This window comes from Nanorana parkeri, unplaced genomic scaffold (assembly GCF_000935625.1).
Source record: "Nanorana parkeri isolate BGI_ZX_2015 unplaced genomic scaffold, ASM93562v1 scaffold1259, whole genome shotgun sequence".
Taxonomy (NCBI): domain Eukaryota; kingdom Metazoa; phylum Chordata; class Amphibia; order Anura; family Dicroglossidae; genus Nanorana; species Nanorana parkeri.
This window is the reverse complement of record NW_017307527.1, coordinates 433,009-452,537: the sequence shown is the minus strand read 5'-3', so window position 1 is coordinate 452,537 and position 19,529 is coordinate 433,009. Positions and strand designations below refer to the sequence as shown.

At 45.4% G+C, this 19,529-nt stretch overlaps 1 protein-coding gene across 1 annotated transcript in view; it reads left to right on the top strand.

Moving 5' to 3' along the window:
* The window catches only part of LOC108797308 (ceruloplasmin-like), a 63,797-nt gene that overhangs the window by 18,651 nt on the left and 25,617 nt on the right, over positions 1–19,529 (top strand). Inside the window, exons 6-11 of the mRNA XM_018568890.1 lie at positions 8,875–9,006; positions 9,692–9,702; positions 10,666–10,869; positions 11,371–11,521; positions 14,290–14,331; positions 16,600–16,677. Coding sequence (XP_018424392.1) covers positions 8,875–9,006; positions 9,692–9,702; positions 10,666–10,869; positions 11,371–11,521; positions 14,290–14,331; positions 16,600–16,677 — 618 coding nt within the window. The remainder of the gene's footprint in view (positions 1–8,874; positions 9,007–9,691; positions 9,703–10,665; positions 10,870–11,370; positions 11,522–14,289; positions 14,332–16,599; positions 16,678–19,529) is intronic.

The window sequence follows — 19,529 nt, the reverse complement described above, 5'->3', positions numbered from 1 at the left end:
TCCAGCGCGGCGTTTCGCCAGAAATTTGTCCATGGCTGCTCTGGTACGTCGCAGAGAGGAGGACTCGTGTAGGTTCGTGGTCTTTAAGATCGATTTTATATGCAGGTTAGTCCTGGCAGTGCGGGAGCTCTTCACTCCGTGTCCGCTACATCAGGCGCCGGAACCGGAAGTACAACAATGAACTTCTAGACACATATTAGTTTTCATACATGGTATTTGCCTTTTGTGGTGATGGAATATTTACCACCACACTCAACCCTGTTACCAAATTAACAGATTGCAGGTAAAAAATCATCAAATAAAAATACCCCTTACCTTGATTGTAGTAGCATTCTTCCTTTTTTCTAAAGTCGCAGCACATCACAGATAAAATCCTCAAAACCTGTAATAAACGGCCATCTTCAGCCCTGCTCCGAGCTCCTTTCCTCTTAGGGGGCGTTAAACGTTGATCCAGCCCGCCCACAGCTTTTTTTTCAAATGATCCCATTGCTGTGGCCGCGCTTCCTCTCATTGTGCACAGCTGTTGACATCATTCACCATATATGGACTTGCCCATATGTGATAAACGATGAAGAGAGAGAGAAAGGGCTCCTTCCCCTCTCTCTCTCTCTCTCTCCATGCCCTGTGTGGCACTGACATACTAAAACCACTGGGGATCGCTGATGAGAGAGGGGAAAGAGGGCTCTCTCTTCAGCATTTACTACAAATGGGCAAGTCCATATATGGTGAATGATGTCACTGGGGATCCTTGCAGACTGGCAAGCATCAGGTCAGCTGGGATCCCCAGTGACATCATTCATCATATATGGACTTGCCCATATGTGATAAATGATGGAGAGAAAGGGCTCCTTCCCCTCTCTCTCTCTCTCTCTCTCTCTCCCTGCCCTGTGTGACACTGACATACTAAAACCACTGGGGATTGCTGATGAGAGAGGGGAAAGAGGGCTCTCTCTTCAGCATTTACTACAAAATAAATTATGAAGAGAGAGCTTCTGACCCGGGACAAGATCTTCTCAATGCACTGCACACTACACGTGAAGTAGGCGGGGCAGATGGAGAGGAGGAGGGAGGGGATCAAGGGCTACACAGCAGCGTGTCTGGAAGGCTGGCACAGAGGACGGGGACGTGCAGGTAAGGAGAGAGCTGCGTGCACAGAGCTGCTGCGCATGTCCATATATTCGTGGACGCGCAGCAGCTCTCAAGAATCACTGCCAGTCACAGTGACGAAGATCAGTGGGGAGGATTCCGGCAGCATTGTCGGGATCTCTCCTCATTGCGGCTCTTAGCCCCGCCCACCATCTAAAGAAGGGTTTACAGGCTTAGGGTGCATTTTGGCTAATAGGAGTAAATTGCACAATTTACTTATTTAGCCTAAGGAATGCAATGATAAAGAAAAGATAGAACCCCATAGTTCTCCTTTAACTGGTTACATTTTATTCACTCACAATGTACCTTTGAACGTAGTAAAAAAAAATCGCCTACTCCAGCAAGAGTCAATTCTCTAGCACGGCCTTCTCCCTTCTTGCACATCATACCTCTCTCCTCTTTGGGGAGTGACTAATCACGGACCGGCACTCTGATTACAAGTGTTCTCGGCGACATCACGAGAACACTTGTAAAGAAACAAGTAATTTCTCCTATTCTACATTTAGCTCTGCTTGTGCAAAGCAGGGCTAAATGTAGAAAGTAAATTACCGCCCAGCGCCCGGAACTCTATGTTCCGGGTGTCGGGTGATTCAAACCTGTGCCGCCCCTCTGCTCAGTGCCGCCCCGAGGCTGGACCTCGGTGGCCTTGCCGGGAATCCGGCCCTGTCACCCAGCATGCTATGGTTCTCTCCTCACAGACAAAATATACATTATTTATGACAACTGTGACAATATGCGTCCTTTGATGACTGCAATTTTTCTTCCTAAGGCCTGGCTCACACCTAGGCGTTTTTGAGCAGTTGAAAAAGCACTTTTAAATGCCCAACACAAAAAATCCCATGATTTTCAATGGCTCCTGATTACACCTGAGCAGAAAAACGCCATCTGGAAATCGCCAAACTCCTGAAAAGGTACATGAGCTTCTTTGGGCAGTTAAGAGTGCGGTTTTGCCCCATAGACTTCAATGGAAACGTCCAAAAACGCGCGGCAGAAGCATGTCGAACAGTTGTTGTGAGCATTTAAATGGGCGTTCATCCATTGTCTGTAATGTTTCATAAGCTGCCAGTCAAAACGCTCGTCTTCATTTACACACGTTCAAACCCTCATCAAAATGTGCACAACGCGCATAAACTCGCAAATGACCACATGCTGATCACGCGCATACAAAAGCACAAAATCGGTGCCGCCTGGGTGTGAAGCCGGCCTAATGGTGAGCATTCTAGTGTGTGTCCATATAAAAAAGAAGTATTCCTTAATCTGTGCGGATAATATTATGATTTCTCAGAGGCCACATTCATTTTCCAACATTTTGGAAAAACCTGGGCAAGCAACAAGACCTTCTGACTCTAGTATGCACTTATCACTACCTGATTATCTCATGCAGTACTTAGGCTATGAATATCATCTATGAATATCCTTGTAAAATTGAATGTATTGATGGGGTTGATTTGCAAAAAGCATGTTCACTTTGCAAACTGAATTTTAACTTTGCCAGGGAATTTTTCCTTAGCTTAGTGAATGTAGTGAGAATTTACTTTACAAAAGAAATCCACCTGCAAGAAAAATTCAGAAAACATACTTTGAATGAACATGATTAAAATGATGGAAGTCAGCAGAGCTTCACCCCATTCACTGAGCTAATGGAAAATTCCCCTGCATAGTGAAAAATCCCTTAGGGCCTGTTCACACGACGTCCGTTTTGTGTGCTGACCGGCTCCGTACGCTGCTGCACTCAAAATGCATCCCAATGTATCCCTATGTGTTTTATGGGCTCCAGTTCTTGCATGTGCGATGACGTCATGGCGGGGTGTCACCTGCTCTCTGCTCCGGGTGACACCCGGCCTCGGGACGCCCGTGGTGTAAAGGGTAAGTAGTGAGGATGCGTGTTAGGGTTACAGGGAGGGGTAGTGTAAAAGGTTAGTGTTACAATGAGGATGAGTGTTAAATCTAGAGGAAGGGGTAGTGTAAACCTAGATCTACAGGGAGGGGTAGTGTAAATGGTTAGTGTTATAGTGAGGATGAGTGTTACAGGGAGTAGTATTTTGCATCGTATATGCAATCGTGTTTTCGTCCGATATTCATAAGGTTGATGGGCAGTGTACAACCATAAACACTGTACAATCGACCGACTTTTGACTAACCAGCAGGTTAGAAAACTTCGGTCGATTGTGCGCTTTTCTCAAGGTTGGTGGCATTTCCATACGTCAAAATTTGTACGATTTACACTGCTCATGCGCAGACGAAAATACGTGTGGTCGATTACCGCAATTCCAGGTGCTTACAGGTGCTTTCTTTTAAAGGAGAATTATGACCTAAGAGCAAATAAAAATACCCCTTACCTTGATTGTAGTAGCATTCTTCCTTTTTTCTAAAGTCGCAGCACATCACAGATAAAATCCTCAAAACCTGTAGTAAACGGCCATCTTCACCCTGCTCCGAGCTCCTTTCCTCTTAGGGGGTGTTAGCCATTGATTCAGCCCGCCCACAGCTTTTTTTTCAAATTATCCCATTGCTGTGGCCGCGCTTCCTATCACCGTGCACAGCTGTGTTTTGTCAGCGCGTGCACGCTGGCATTTGTGAGCGGGAGGCGGAGTCTGACGTGAAAAGGCAGCAGCAAGAGACTGTAAGAAATAAACGGACTCAGCCTCCCTGCACATTCAGTGCTCTTTCCCCTCTCTCATCAGCGATCCCCTGGGTATCCCTGCAGACTGGCAAGCATCCGATCAGCAGGGATCCCCAGTGACATCATTTATCATATATGGACTTGTCCATATGTGGTAAATGATGAAGAGAGAGAGAGAAAGGGCTCCTTCCCCCCTCTATCTCTCCCTCTCTCTCTCTCTCTCTCTCTTCCTGCCCTGTGTGACGCTGGCATCAATCAGATCACTGGGGATCGCTGATGAGAGAGGGAAAAGAGGGCTTTCTCTTCAGCATTTACCACATATGGGCAAGTCCATATATGGTGAATGATGTCACTGGGGATCCCTGCAGACTGGTAAGCACCCGATCAGCAGGGATCCCCAGTGACATCATTCACCATATATGGACTTGCCCATATGTGATAAACGATGAAGAGAGAGAGAAAGGGCTCCTTCCCCTCTCTCTCTCTCTCTCTCCATGCCCTGTGTGGCACTGACATACTAAAACCACTGGGGATCGCTGATGAGAGAGGGGAAAGAGGGCTCTCTCTTCAGCATTTACTACAAATGGGCAAGTCCATATATGGTGAATGATGTCACTGGGGATCCTTGCAGACTGGCAAGCATCAGGTCAGCTGGGATCCCCAGTGACATCATTCATCATATATGGACTTGCCCATATGTGATAAATGATGGAGAGAAAGGGCTCCTTCCCCTCTCTCTCTCTCTCTCTCTCTCTCCCTGCCCTGTGTGACACTGACATACTAAAACCACTGGGGATTGCTGATGAGAGAGGGGAAAGAGGGCTCTCTCTTCAGCATTTACTACAAAATAAATTATGAAGAGAGAGCTTCTGACCCGGGACAAGATCTTCTCAATGCACTGCACACTACACGTGAAGTAGGCGGGGCAGATGGAGAGGAGGAGGGAGGGGATCAAGGGCTACACAGCAGCGTGTCTGGAAGGCTGGCACAGAGGACGGGGACGTGCAGGTAAGGAGAGAGCTGCGTGCACAGAGCTGCTGCGCATGTCCATATATTCGTGGACGCGCAGCAGCTCTCAAGAATCACTGCCAGTCACAGTGACGAAGATCAGTGGGGAGGATTCCGGCAGCATTGTCGGGATCTCTCCTCATTGCGGCTCTTAGCCCCGCCCACCATCTAAAGAAGGGTTTACAGGCTTAGGGTGCATTTTGGCTAATAGGAGTAAATTGCACAATTTACTTATTTAGCCTAAGGAATGCAATGATAAAGAAAAGATAGAACCCCATAGTTCTCCTTTAACTGGTTACATTTTATTCACTCACAATGTACCTTTGAACGTAGTAAAAAAAAATCGCCTACTCCAGCAAGAGTCAATTCTCTAGCACGGCCTTCTCCCTTCTTGCACATCATACCTCTCTCCTCTTTGGGGAGTGACTAATCACGGACCGGCACTCTGATTACAAGTGTTCTCGGCGACATCACGAGAACACTTGTAAAGAAACAAGTAATTTCTCCTATTCTACATTTAGCTCTGCTTGTGCAAAGCAGGGCTAAATGTAGAAAGTAAATTACCGCCCAGCGCCCGGAACTCTATGTTCCGGGTGTCGGGTGATTCAAACCTGTGCCGCCCCTCTGCTCAGTGCCGCCCCGAGGCTGGACCTCGGTGGCCTTGCCGGGAATCCGGCCCTGTCACCCAGCATGCTATGGTTCTCTCCTCACAGACAAAATATACATTATTTATGACAACTGTGACAATATGCGTCCTTTGATGACTGCAATTTTTCTTCCTAAGGCCTGGCTCACACCTAGGCGTTTTTGAGCAGTTGAAAAAGCACTTTTAAATGCCCAACACAAAAAATCCCATGATTTTCAATGGCTCCTGATTACACCTGAGCAGAAAAACGCCATCTGGAAATCGCCAAACTCCTGAAAAGGTACATGAGCTTCTTTGGGCAGTTAAGAGTGCGGTTTTGCCCCATAGACTTCAATGGAAACGTCCAAAAACGCGCGGCAGAAGCATGTCGAACAGTTGTTGTGAGCATTTAAATGGGCGTTCATCCATTGTCTGTAATGTTTCATAAGCTGCCAGTCAAAACGCTCGTCTTCATTTACACACGTTCAAACCCTCATCAAAATGTGCACAACGCGCATAAACTCGCAAATGACCACATGCTGATCACGCGCATACAAAAGCACAAAATCGGTGCCGCCTGGGTGTGAAGCCGGCCTAATGGTGAGCATTCTAGTGTGTGTCCATATAAAAAAGAAGTATTCCTTAATCTGTGCGGATAATATTATGATTTCTCAGAGGCCACATTCATTTTCCAACATTTTGGAAAAACCTGGGCAAGCAACAAGACCTTCTGACTCTAGTATGCACTTATCACTACCTGATTATCTCATGCAGTACTTAGGCTATGAATATCATCTATGAATATCCTTGTAAAATTGAATGTATTGATGGGGTTGATTTGCAAAAAGCATGTTCACTTTGCAAACTGAATTTTAACTTTGCCAGGGAATTTTTCCTTAGCTTAGTGAATGTAGTGAGAATTTACTTTACAAAAGAAATCCACCTGCAAGAAAAATTCAGAAAACATACTTTGAATGAACATGATTAAAATGATGGAAGTCAGCAGAGCTTCACCCCATTCACTGAGCTAATGGAAAATTCCCCTGCATAGTGAAAAATCCCTTAGGGCCTGTTCACACGACGTCCGTTTTGTGTGCTGACCGGCTCCGTACGCTGCTGCACTCAAAATGCATCCCAATGTATCCCTATGTGTTTTATGGGCTCCAGTTCTCACGTGCGCAGTCCGTTCAGCTTACGACTGCATGTCAAATACTGCATGTCACATTTTGTCAGGCCCGGAAACGGTCAGGAAACGCTGATGCAGCAAAAAAAAAAATATATTTTTTTTTTTACTTGAACGCATCAAAAACGCGGCAAAAATGCACTGCATCAGTCTGCAGATCCGCACCTGATCAGGACCTGATATCATGTGAACAGGCCCTAAAAGGAGAACTATGGGGTTAGGGCTTTTCCCCATAGTTCTCCTTAGGGTAACGGGAGGACACAAACTAGCATCCTCCCGTCACCCTAAGCTCAGTATACCGTGAGCAGCTCGCGGTATACTGAGTATACTGAGTATGCAGTTCGCGGTATACTGAGACGCCGCAGCGGAAGCCGATCCCGACAATTATGTCTGGATCCGCCCAGCTGTGTGACTGACAGCTGGCTCTGCCTATCTAGAGGCAGAGCCAGCTGTACCTGCCCCCTCCCCCTTCCGCCAGTCAGCGCTGGAGGATCGGAGCAGGGAGGGGGGAATCCAGCAGAGAGCCGTGACAGGATCGAGAAGTGAGCGAACGCCGGTATGTGTTTGCTCACCTCCCGATCTACTGAGCCGACCTGTGACAGTCTCATTGTCACCTCATAGTTCTCCTTTAAAGAGGAACTATAACCATATCTTCAAAATAACAACAAACACAACTTTAGAAATGTTTAGTACTGATGATCTACAAACACATACTTCTAGATAATTGCAGGATTTTTAGTCTTTGCATACCTTGTTTTTCTTTTGATCCCAATACTTCTCACAGTGGCCATTTTTTCTAAGGGCCGATTGCTATATCTTTCTTTACTTCCTGGAACTTTGGCACATGTGACTTGACATGTGACCATGCACATCATGTCAGGGGAGGAAAATGTCTTTCCCTGAGATTTCATGAAATTGCAGATGAGATTTCCTAGCAATGCTCTGCTGATGTAACCTTCCCAGGATGCAACGCTTTGGCACAGATAACATGATTTGTGCCAAAGAAAAATTGTAAGTAAAAAAAATATGTTTGTTTAACTAATGAATGTAAGATGATTTCATGTCAGCATGCAGAGCGGCATGATTATGTGTTTTTTGTCAAAGGGAGTAAAGGTCCCCTTTAAGTGAACAGACTTCCAATCATAATCAACTCCATTGAGTTCTGTTAAAATGCATTGGCCATCTATCTAACTATGGTGTTGGGGTAGGAACTGATCTCAAGGGTAAAAGTAGATACCGTGGGGTCCAATTAGATCCCAATTTTGTGAACAGGCCAAGGATATAGAAAAATGAGGCGGTGTGGTTTTCATTTCAGCCTGGGACAAATATAAATGAATAAGTGAATAAGTATTAGTTAATAAATGGGCTCATGGCAAAGGGGCATACTTATAAATGAATGAATCTGACATTCAGCAAACATTCATTGCAGGTAAATTTTTCAGGTGCATATGTTTTAAATTACAGTAATTGAAAGTCGCATTCACTGTCTTCAAAATTGATCTAAAAGAGTAAAAGCCCAAATTTGCACAGTATGACCAAACTAAATGGTGCAGCTATATGTCAATCTGTACCAAACTTAAAAGATGCTGCAGGAAACAATTAAAAAATTTGTACAAAAATAATATACCTGGGCAGGTGTGGTGATTCTTTTAAAACAATTTTGTATCCCCGATGAAATATGAGTAAATAATGATTAAAGGAGAACTATGAGATGAGTGATTTCCACTCACCCCATAGTTCTAGCCGACCTGTGACAATGAGACTGTCACAGGTCGGCTCAGTAGATCGGGAGGTGAGCGAACAGATACCACGAGCTGTAGCTCGTGGTATACTGAGCTTAGGGTAACGGGAGGACGCTAGTTTGTGTCCTCCAGTTTGTGTTCTAAGGAGAACTATGGGGAAAAACACTGACCCCATAGTTCTCCTTTAAGGGGAGAGGTCAGGGGTGCCTCATATACAAGCAGTTTAAGGTGGTCACTTCCATGCGTTTTTGCTCAGTACAATCAGGTCTTGTAGATATGTGTTGTAGTACATTGCCATTCATTGTCAATGACACCTCAATGCAAATACAGATCAGAAAACAATCCTAACTCCCCCCTGGGAAAAAAAATATGGCAGGGGTGTTTTTTGATGTGTGGACAATGCGCAGAAGTGAATGGAACCTATCTTTGATGAAGACCAGGATGCATGTGGACAGTTTTCGATTCTTTTTAGTTTGAAGTATATGAGGTACGTGTTTTAATTTTTTTGTACATATTATAAATTGTCTATTATTCTCTTAATTATTAGGACCCGTCATTCGAGCACAGGTAGGAGATACTATTGAGGTTATATTTAAGAATAATGCAAGCCATCCATACAGCATTCAAGTCCACGGAGTGAACCATAGAAAAGATATGGAAGGTGCTGTCTACAAAACTGGTGATACTGCTGAAGGTAACTTACTATGTTAGACCAGTTATAGTTCCAGGGTCCGAGTGGTACGTTCAATGGTTGTTCCGATTCGTCCCAGAAAACATAAATGTGTGGTACAATGATGAGGTTATTGTATAATGCAGATCAATAAAAATGTAGAATCTTACCATTAGGTAAGAAGTGTTGCAAATTCATCGGCGAGGTGTGGAGTCAGTTGTTTCCAAATTTCAAAACTCCTGGTTGCGGTCTGTTCCTGGGAGGGATGTCAGTCTGTTGTACAGTGGTTCACAGTAGGTGTGCTGGTGGTTGCGGATGGTGAGGAGGCAGAACGGTGAATTCTTCAGTTGCTGACAGGTTATGGTGGGCGGGTCTGCCCTTGGACATGTCAGAGGAGTCTCCTGATGACGCCGAGGGTTCTTCAGTGACAGGGAGATCAGTAAAGTCAGCTTTCTGAAGAGAGAGGCGGCGGGCTGGAGTGATGATGGTGCTGCGGCCAACAATGACAGGCCGGTGAGCGATCGTGGGCCCCGCCTCCTCCATTCCGAACACCGCCCTCATCTGTGTCTGTGACAGCCAGCACCCCCACATGCCATAGCGACTCAGGCAGCCCTGTGCCATAGCGACCCAGCGGCCGCCTGGGTCGCTATGGCGATTGTTACGCCACTGCCATAGACATTGTATACCTTCTGAGGCAATATTGTCGTCAGGGGCATAAAGTGCTTGGTTCACGGTCACCTAATCACAGGGCCCTCATGGGGATACCTGTGCCCAGCTACGCATAACGGTTACCAGTAGCTGGAGCATTTAATCTCGTAGGGAAGTATCTGTCTACCCTAGTTCGTGGGGCATCTGAGTTATTTATATCATTGAGGTATTATAGCATTCAAAAACATACATATATCTGGACATATAAGTTCAGGAACATACAGTAGATGACAGAAAACAGAGGAGGAAGAATGAAAGATAGAGAGAGAGGTCTTTCCCAGTGGGCCACCAGGTCAGGATTACTTAGTGCACCTGAGGGTCCACGGCTGAGTCCGAGGCTATAAGTGTCGGATATTCCGGAGAGCATAGAAATCCCATCTAATAGAACCATATTATATTAAAGGAGGTTTGCAATTCAGGGGTCGAAGCTGTCAAGTCCTCCATTCGCCAGATTTCATTAACTTTGCTTAGCCACATTTTCACTGTAGGCGGTCTGGTATCTCGCCAGAGTACAGGAATGCATGCTTTTGCTGCATTGAGCAGATGTGGTAACACTGATCTCAGGTACCCCTTTTTCAGGATTGTATTGTGGTGCAGAAGGAAAAAGGCCGGGGTATGTGGAATGTCTCGGTCAGTGAATGTGAGCCAGCACCTTTTTGGCTCCGAATTTGGCTGGTTCATTAAGAACCGGCCAAAATTCATACAGTGTATGGCTACCATAGCTACTAGATTTTATCATTTCTGCAGTATTCAGAACAAAAACTGATTGAAAGTTGAGTTATAGGGTATTCTATTTTTTTTTTTTTTATGGTGACACATCTATAACACTAACACAAAAGTGTCATTCTTGTGTAACATAAACAGTTGTAGTTGTATTAAAGTTAATTTTATAACACTGTGCAAAACAATATAAAGAAAATATATTATTGTTTTCTAACAGGTTTTATCACTACTGGTCAGAATGGTCAATCCCGTCCTTCCCACGTGGCTCCAGGAGACACTGTGACATATCAGTGGAAAGTACCAGACAGTGTGGCTCCCACCAGTGAAGATCTGAACTGCATAGCATGGCTCTATTACTCATCAGTGGATCCAGTCAAAGACACCAACTCTGGCCTTGTTGGTCCGCTATTAGTGTGTAATAAATTGACTAGCACCAATCAGGTAAATACTTCTCCTTCTTTGTTTAGGGCACATCTAAGCAAATTGATGCTTCAGTTTTAATGGACCAGTATTTTTTATCTGCATCAACTCCAATGGCAGATCTCACAACCTACGGAGGCGTAATGAGGCCTTCTTGTCTAATCTGGATTTGCAGGATTAATTTACATTAGAAAAATGCAACAGATGAGGTAAAATTCCTTAATTAGACTTTGTCAGAGACAGTGGCAGATAATCCCACGTGGAATCATTGCTGCTAAAATATACAGAAAGCTAGTTTCACTTCCATCAGCTGCCAAAATGGAAAATATCAGTATTTGTCAGAGCAATTGCCTAAGTGTTATACTTCTGCACAGGTGTATCACATGTGATTCAAGACTTCAAAGGGATCTCACAATTATGGTGTCTAAACTAAATTCTATATGGCTCTTTGCTGAATTAGAAAGAGTACTACTCCTTTCCTTGAATCCGAGGACAGGGATAAACTTCTTCTACCTTTTGCAGACAGGTGCAGATTACGATTTTGTGATGATGCCTACTGTATTTGATGAGAACAAAAGCTGGTACCTGCAAGACAACATTAATCGATTTGCAGGCAAACCAGAATCCGTCAACGTGAACTATCCTGATTTTGTGGCGTCTAATAATATGCATTGTAAGTTTAGACTCTCTGGTTTAGATCTTATCCTATTCTTTCCTACATTTAAAGGAGAACTATGGGGTCAGTGTTTTTCCCCATAGTTCTCCTTAGGGTAACGGGAGGACACAAACTAGCGTCCTCCCGTTACCCTAAGCTCAGTATACCGCGAGCTACAGCTCGCGGTATACTGAGACGCCGCACCTGGAGCGGATCCCGACTTAGAGGACGGGATCCGCCCAGCTGCGTGAGTGACAGCTGGCTCTGCCTATCTAGAGGCAGAGCCAGCTGTACCCGCCCCCTCCCCCGTCCGTTCCGCCAGTCAGCGCTGGCAGATCGGAGCGGGGAGAGGGGAATCCAGCCCCTCCCCCTGTCACGGCAGAGAGCCGTGACAGGATCGAGAGGTGAGGGAACCCGGTATGTGTTCGCTCACCTCCCGATCTATTGAGCCGACCTGTGACAGTCTCATTGTCACAGGTCGGCTTAGAACTATGAGGTGAGTGGAAATCACTCATCTCATAGTTCTCCTTTAAGTATGCTAACAATATACTGTATATATTTACATTTTTTTTTATTTTGGATAGGAAAAACAATGGTTCACTTCAACTGAAGTCCACCACACCACACAATCTCTCTTGCTCTCTTTACGGCTTCCTGGTTTGGTTCAAGAACATCCGTGGGCTCCTCCATGCACCTGTCTGTACACTAAAGAATAGTGTTGATATGCTTTGTGAAACCCTCATAGTGTATAGCTGGAATAGCTATGAAACCTAGGGAGCCAAATACAAGAATAGCTGAACTGTCAGATGTGGAATTATGCATTTAATTTTTTTTTTTTATGGCAGTCCTCCTTCTTTTATGTATAAAATTATTGAGAAGTACTGTGTTGTGCACATAGGTTGCTTTAGCACTACCCAAATCTTCAAGTGATTGACAAATAGTTATATTAAGTAATCTGCCTTAACACTGTCCAGATCTTCACAAAGCAAGTGAAATCTACTCCGATTAGGTCTACATTTAAATAAACCCTTCTCCATTGCAGCAACCGGCACCCAGGATAACTAGAACTCTAGCAAAGTATGGCTTGGTGCACATAGAATTCAGCTAGTGATTTAGGGGCTTCAGAAAGCATCGTTTTACAAATAAACATTTGGTAGATGACAAACAATTCCAAACCACTATGGCTTAGATCAGGGGTGCCCACAATTTTTTGTGTTGAGATCTACTTTTCAAATGACGAGCTACATGAGATCTACAAACGAAAAGAAAACCTCCCTCGCTCTCTCCTTGCTGTCTCCCCTCACTCTCCTTGCTGTCTCTCCTCACTCTCCTTGCTGTCTCTCCTCACTCTCCTTGCTGTCTCTCCTCACTCTCCTCACTCTCATTGCTGTCCCTCCTCACTCTCCTCGCTGTCTCTCCTCACTCTCCTCGCTGTCACTCCTCACTCTCCTGGCTGTCTCTCCTTGCTCTCTCTCCTGGCTGTCTCTCCTTGCTCATCCTCCTGGCTGCCTCACCTCTCTCTCTCCTTGCTGTCTTTCCTCGCTCTCTCTCTCCTGGGTATCATTCCTCATTTTCTCTCCTGGATGTCTCTCTTCGCTCTCTTGGCTGTCTCTCCTTGCTCTCTCCCCTGGCTGTCTCTACTCCCTCACTCCCCTGGCTGTCTCACCTCGCTCTCTCTCTCCTGGCTGTCTCTCCTTGCTCATCCTCCTGGCTGCCTCACCTCTCTCTCTCCTTGCTGTCTTTCCTCGCTCTCTCTCTCCTGGGTATCATTCCTCATTTTCTCTCCTGGATGTCTCTCTTCGCTCTCTTGGCTGTCTCTCCTTGCTCTCTCCCCTGGCTGTCTTTCCTCGCTCTCTCCCCTGGCTGTCTCTAATCCCTCACTCCCCTGGCTGTCTCTCCTCGCTGTCATTCATTGTTTTATCTCCTGGATGTCTCTCCTCGCTCTTTCCTGGCTGTCTCTCCTCGCTCTCCTGTGTGTCTCTCCCTGCTCTCTCTCCTGGCTCACCTTGCTGTATTTTGCAACAGGGTGTGTAAACGAATATTCTTTGATGTAATACATAGCACTTCAACCACCAGTATCCACCAGAAAGGTGTCAGGGAGCTTGGCTCAGCAGACTCGGGCTGATAGGTAATCATGTGTGCACAGCTAAATAAATATACCAACATGGAATAAAGGGGCCACCATTCACATCCTCTGTGATCTACCAGCATCAGCTTTGAGAGCTACTGGTAGATCACGATCTAACTAATGGGCACCCCCGGCTTAGATAAAGAGAGAGCACAGTAGCAAACAAGGAGAAGGAAAAGTGTGAGTTACTTTTTTAGCTTGAGACCTAGAGCCCTGCAAACAACAAAACAGGAGGTAAAAAGAAAATGCATAACATAAGAAAAATGAGCCTCAAAGTTCTATCTGCTGGTTGGATAAAGATGACCATACAATCTGATTGCACAATTTCCTTTAGATGTAATGACTTTAAAAGGGGTACTGTCAGATTAGATATACTGTAAATTAAATACATTTTATAAGCAGACCTTCAAGCTACAACGTTTCGGTAGATCCAAAGGTGATCAAACAATTAGATTGTAATGTGTATAGCCAGCTTGAAAGAATCGCAGTTTATTTCTACCTTACTACATTTTTTACTTTACCAAAAAATAAATTGTAATTTTTTTTTTTTTTTTACTTTTGAAGCCTTTTTGGGGTCCTGAATTTGAACATGGTTTAACTAAGGTTCTTTTGAAGAATTTTTATCAGTGATGGAACTGATTTCTTTTGTGTTTTACAGCTATCAATGGATATGTGTTGCTTCTAGGGGGATCGGTTGCCTGTAGAGGGATCTGTTGCCACATCAGCATTATGGTTTCTTTCAAAAGGCTAGGGTCTATGGTGGGCTATACTGACTCTCAGGTGGCTGTGCAGGTTCTATGGTGGGCTGTACGGACCCTCAGCTGGGCTATGCAGAGTCTACAGTGGGCTATACAGATTCTCAGGTGGCTGTGCAGGTTTTATGTTGGGCTGTGCGTGTAGGCGGGGTTCACTCTTGGGGTGTTGCGTGTTTCCTTTGGGTTGGCTGGGTAACCCTGTGCATGCAACTCGAAACCAGACACCCCACGGTCAGGGGCCACGGCCTTGGCCTCGTGCAAACACTCCCACACGTGTAGTACTGCGTACACAGGGCCTCATGGCTTCAACCGCCTCTGCGGTCTTCGGCGCTTCCTCCCCCTTAGGGAGAAAGGCCACCATGAAGGGCACCCTGTGTCAGGCATAGCCCCATTGCGCACCTACCCTCCTCAGATGGTTACAGCCACGATACAGTCCAACATCACACTCCTGTAGAACCCCACCTTCTCAGAGGTTGGAGGGAGAAGAACCAGTCCACACAGATAGTCTTTTTGTTGGTTTTACTTGGATGTATAAACAGAACAAAGTATACGTTGCAGCCACCCCCGGGTGGGATGACGGCACAGTTCTTGATGGTTGCATAGGGTTACAATTTAGAGAGAGAGAGGTACATCAGCCCAGAGTCCACGACTTACTTCGGCCATAGGCCCACTGGCAAATATCGTCAGTCTTCTAGCACTTCACTATTCTCCGGAATCCCATCCATTGTCAGTCCTAGCACGGTGGGTTTCCCCCTGTGGGGAAACTAGGGAATCTTTGTAGCTCTACATAGTCCTAGGCCAGGTCCTGTCCTTCCCATGGACCAGCCTATGTTCAAGAAAACAGTCTCCCTCTGGAGACTCTGCAGACAGTCCTAGACTTCTGCTCTCCTGTAATCTCTGCCCAGAACTCTCTTTCCCCATGTGGGGCACCCCCTATAAATCAACTCTCCTGGGACACAGAGTCTTCCCAGGCCAGAGCTGCATCTATCTCCAGGGCCCCATGGGGGCATCTAGTGGCCGTTGGCCATACTGCACCTACCTACATGCGGACTCTCAGGTTGGCTCCGCAAGTTCTATGGTGGGCTGTACAGACTCTCAGGTTGGCTCTGCAGGTTCTATGGTGGGCTGTGCGGACTCTCATGTATAGCTCTGCAGATTCTATGGTGGGCCGTGTGGACTCTCAGAGGGTCTGTGGTGGGCTATGTGGGGTCTATGGTAGGCTGTGCAGATGCTTAGGTGGGCTGCGCAGGTTCTATGGTGGGCTGTGTGGGGTCTATGGTGCGCTGTGTGGGGTCTATGGTGGGCTGTGCGGGGTCTATGCTGGGCTGTGTGGGGTCTTAGTAGGACATTGCTGTCTTACCAGGAGTCCCGCTTGGTCAGTCTGCGGGTAAGGGCATTGTGGATCCATGAAAGGAGGACATATTCGGCTAGCTTTGTACACAGGAAAGCTACGGGAACCTTGCTGGGGACCTTGGCAGCATTCCTATGAACCCCGCCACCTGTTTACAGTGCTGGTTTCATTTTTAAATGGGAGAGGTGCGAAAGCCACATGAAATGGCTGGCAGGCTGAATTCGGCCTTCAGTTTGACATACCGTATTTTTCCGTGTATAAGACGCTACTTTTTCATAAAAATCTTTATTATTGCCTGTAGGGAGGACCTTTTACCTCTAGAGGGATCTGCTGCCTCTAGGAAGGTCTGCTGCCTGTAGGGGGGTCTGATAGCTGTATGGGGATGAATGGGATGGTATTCGTCTGCATTTCTGTATCGTGTATTGCTGGGATTTGTGTCCTCTATAGCTGATGGTATTCTGCCTTACAGTATAATGTAGCTCCTGGGATTTGTAGTCTTCTATAGCTGGTGCCATCCTGCATTGCTTAAAGCCTGAAGACCCCCAGAAGGGCACTTGGATGAATATTTATAGCTAAGATATGGGAGGGGGGGGGGGGATTTAGTTCTGCCCCGGGCGACTGTAGCTCTGGTTACGCCACTGCTAGGGACAGAAAACATTTCCAGTTCGACCACCTTCATGTATGCCTTTATAAAACAATGTATTACAGGACAGGACATGATCAGTTTGTACTGCCATTATACATTATTGTACCGATTTGCATTTTGGGTCAGATGTTGAAAATTCTTAGGGAAGCATTATTTTACCGTTCAATACATGGGCATGTACCTGTGGTAAGTAAAATATGTTTGTCTTCCTATCAGGTGTTTTTAATGTGGAATGTATGACTACTGACCATTACACAAGCGGAATAAGACAGCACTACAGGGTAAATGCATGTGGTAAATGCAGTGCTAAGGAATCACCTGCCTTCCGTACTGTCACATATTATATCGCTGCTAAAGAAATAGAATGGAACTATTCCCCGGACCGAACCTGGGAATATACAATGTACCCTGACATCAGTAACAGGCAAATATATAATTTAACTGAAGTTGTTATATTAAGGTAGTTCACATGTATATGTGTACGACAGGTCAAAAGGGGTTAAACCACCAACACAATTCATCACTTCTGCCTTTCCGTTTTATATTTTTAAAAACCTGACTTACCTTTTACAACTCCTATCAAATTCTTTGTAACCCTCCAGGGATATGGCCTATTCTTATTTTTATGTTTGTTTGTTTTTTTGTTTTGTTTTTAACAATAGTAGTAAGCCACATCATAGATTTTATTTTTAGTCTTTTAAACTTGGTATGCATAAGAATAAAATATGTAATGCTTTTGCATAAAACAGATTGGAAGCAGTCCCGTTTATGTTTTGTGAAGAGGGACACAGAAATATAGTGATTCTTGGACATCTGCTGCGTTCAGGAGGTTACGCCACTTCCAAACAAAAAACATTAAGCCAGCCCCCATATACCTCTGCCTCCAACCTATTAAGCCTCAGTTTTGTGCTAGTGTCCTAGAAGGTTGGATGCCTTTTCCTCAGCTCTGCTGAGAAAAGCTCTATCATGTTCTCTTTCTTTTATTATTTTCTTCATTTAAGATACTCCATTGATATTTTTTCTTTGGTGACTTTAGTCAACATTTAAGAAATGCTGCTTGAGTTTGTCTCTGCCCAACAGCTACCTGGATCGACATAATCCTGGAAGCTGTACCTAGACTCTGCTGGAATTAAGATTGTGGGGTTAGCCTGCAATGTGACGATAATGAGGTTTGAACCTAATATTAACAGGGTTATTCATAAAAGGGTGAAGAGTTTGGAGAAGGCAGGAGAAGGAAACAATCTAGGACAACATACAGTAGCTGATCTGCAAGGTGAGCTGAATTGGAGAATTTTTCAAAATCAGCTATTTTGTCCTAGATTGTTCACTTCTCCTGCCTTCTCCAGACTCTTCACCCTTTTGTGAGTAGCCCTGTAAATATATCTAGCTTGAAACAAATGCAGCCCTTCATTTAGTTCAGTTTGCCAGGTTTATTCAAATTCCAAAAACCAGAGATCTGTTAATCTGGGCTTGTAATCTTTATAGCTCTAAGGGCTCGTTCACACCAGATGCCGTGCTTTCCGGGCCCGATTCTGGCCAGATCGCACTGCATCACATTGCGGCCAGCTCACTTTTTAGTGGGGCAGGAGGGGGCGTGGCGAGTCTTTGAAGTGAATGGCACCATAGCCACACCCTTCGTCTGCAAATGCGATCGGCCTCACGGGATCGCAAGGCACATTATGCCTGCAGTCCGGTGCGATCAAAATGCTGCAAGCACGGGGGGCGTGGCCAACTGCCGAGAGTGATGGCCGCTGTTTGATTCAGCTCCACTCCAGAGCCCACAAAGCGACATAGCAGCGACGGCAGGAAAGACCTCTCATCCCCTCTGATTGATGAGCTGCGACCCGGGTGACCCAGAAATGCGAAGTAGGGGGAAGAAACGAGGCTCCCCACGCAAACTAACAGACTTTTTCCCAACACATCATCCACCTGACATCCAAGATGGCAGGTGCTCCGTGTGTGAGGAGATTACAGGGAAGGATCCCCCTCGCACGAGAATGCAGCGCAAGAGCCATCTGTCTGACACTGCCGGTGAGTCCTCTCCCCGACTCCCCCACCACAAGAAGCCCAGCTAAAAGTAAAAGACAGAGAGGAGACACTGGAGAGGGGAGGGGGGAAGAGCAGGGAGCCTTGCTAGCTGTCCCGTCTCCAGCACAACATGAACCTGCATTGCAACAGCCAGCTTTGGTGTTGTGCCTATGAACGTATGTTTGCCTTAAAAGGTGGTAAATTGAAATCCTACCTCACAGCATGGGAGTGCTGGATTAAACACCCTATGTATAAAACCTGACGATTTTGGATATTTTCATGTATATCGTGCACACTATTCTCTATATACCTGTAATCATAGTTGTCTTATCTTTTTGGTTGCTTATTATTTATTGTTTGCTGTCTTGTAATTTTTTTTGTTGTTGACAAAAACCTGATAAAATATTTGAAACAGAAAATGCTGCAAGCACTATTTTGATCGCACCGGACCGCAGACATAATGTGCGGCCGATCGCATTGCGGTTGGAGGGCGTGGCTACGGTGCCATTCACGCCCCCTCCTGCCCCACTAAAAAGTGAGCCAGCCGCAATGCGATGCAGTGCGTTCTGGCCAGAATTGGGCCAGAACACACTGCAAATGGTGTGAACGGGCCCTTCGGGGTTGTCAGTCAGCTAGAGGAGGCTCTTGTTTGTAACATCAAGGAAAGGAACTCCTGCAACATTAACCACTTGAAGACCAGAGTGTTACACCCCCTTCCTGGCTAGGCCATTTTTCAGTATTCAGAGCTACAGTACTTTGACTGACATTTATTCCGTCATGCAACGCTGTACCGAAACAAATTTGATACCATTTTTTGGGGGGACAGATAGAGCTTTCTTTTGGTAGTATTTAATCACCACTGGGGGTTTTATTTTTTACTATAGAACAAAAAAATACCCTAAATTTTGAAAACAAACCTGTTTCCCTATGAAATGTTATGAAACATTTATTATCACCCCAATTTATTTGTAAAATATAAAAGACGGGGTCACGTCGGGTAAATAGACACCAAACATGTCAATCCTTAAAATTGTGTGCGCCTTTGAAATCGCAGAAAACGACAACACCCAAAATTGGCGTAGTATAAAAAAAGAAGCTAAAAAAAAATTAAACATTTT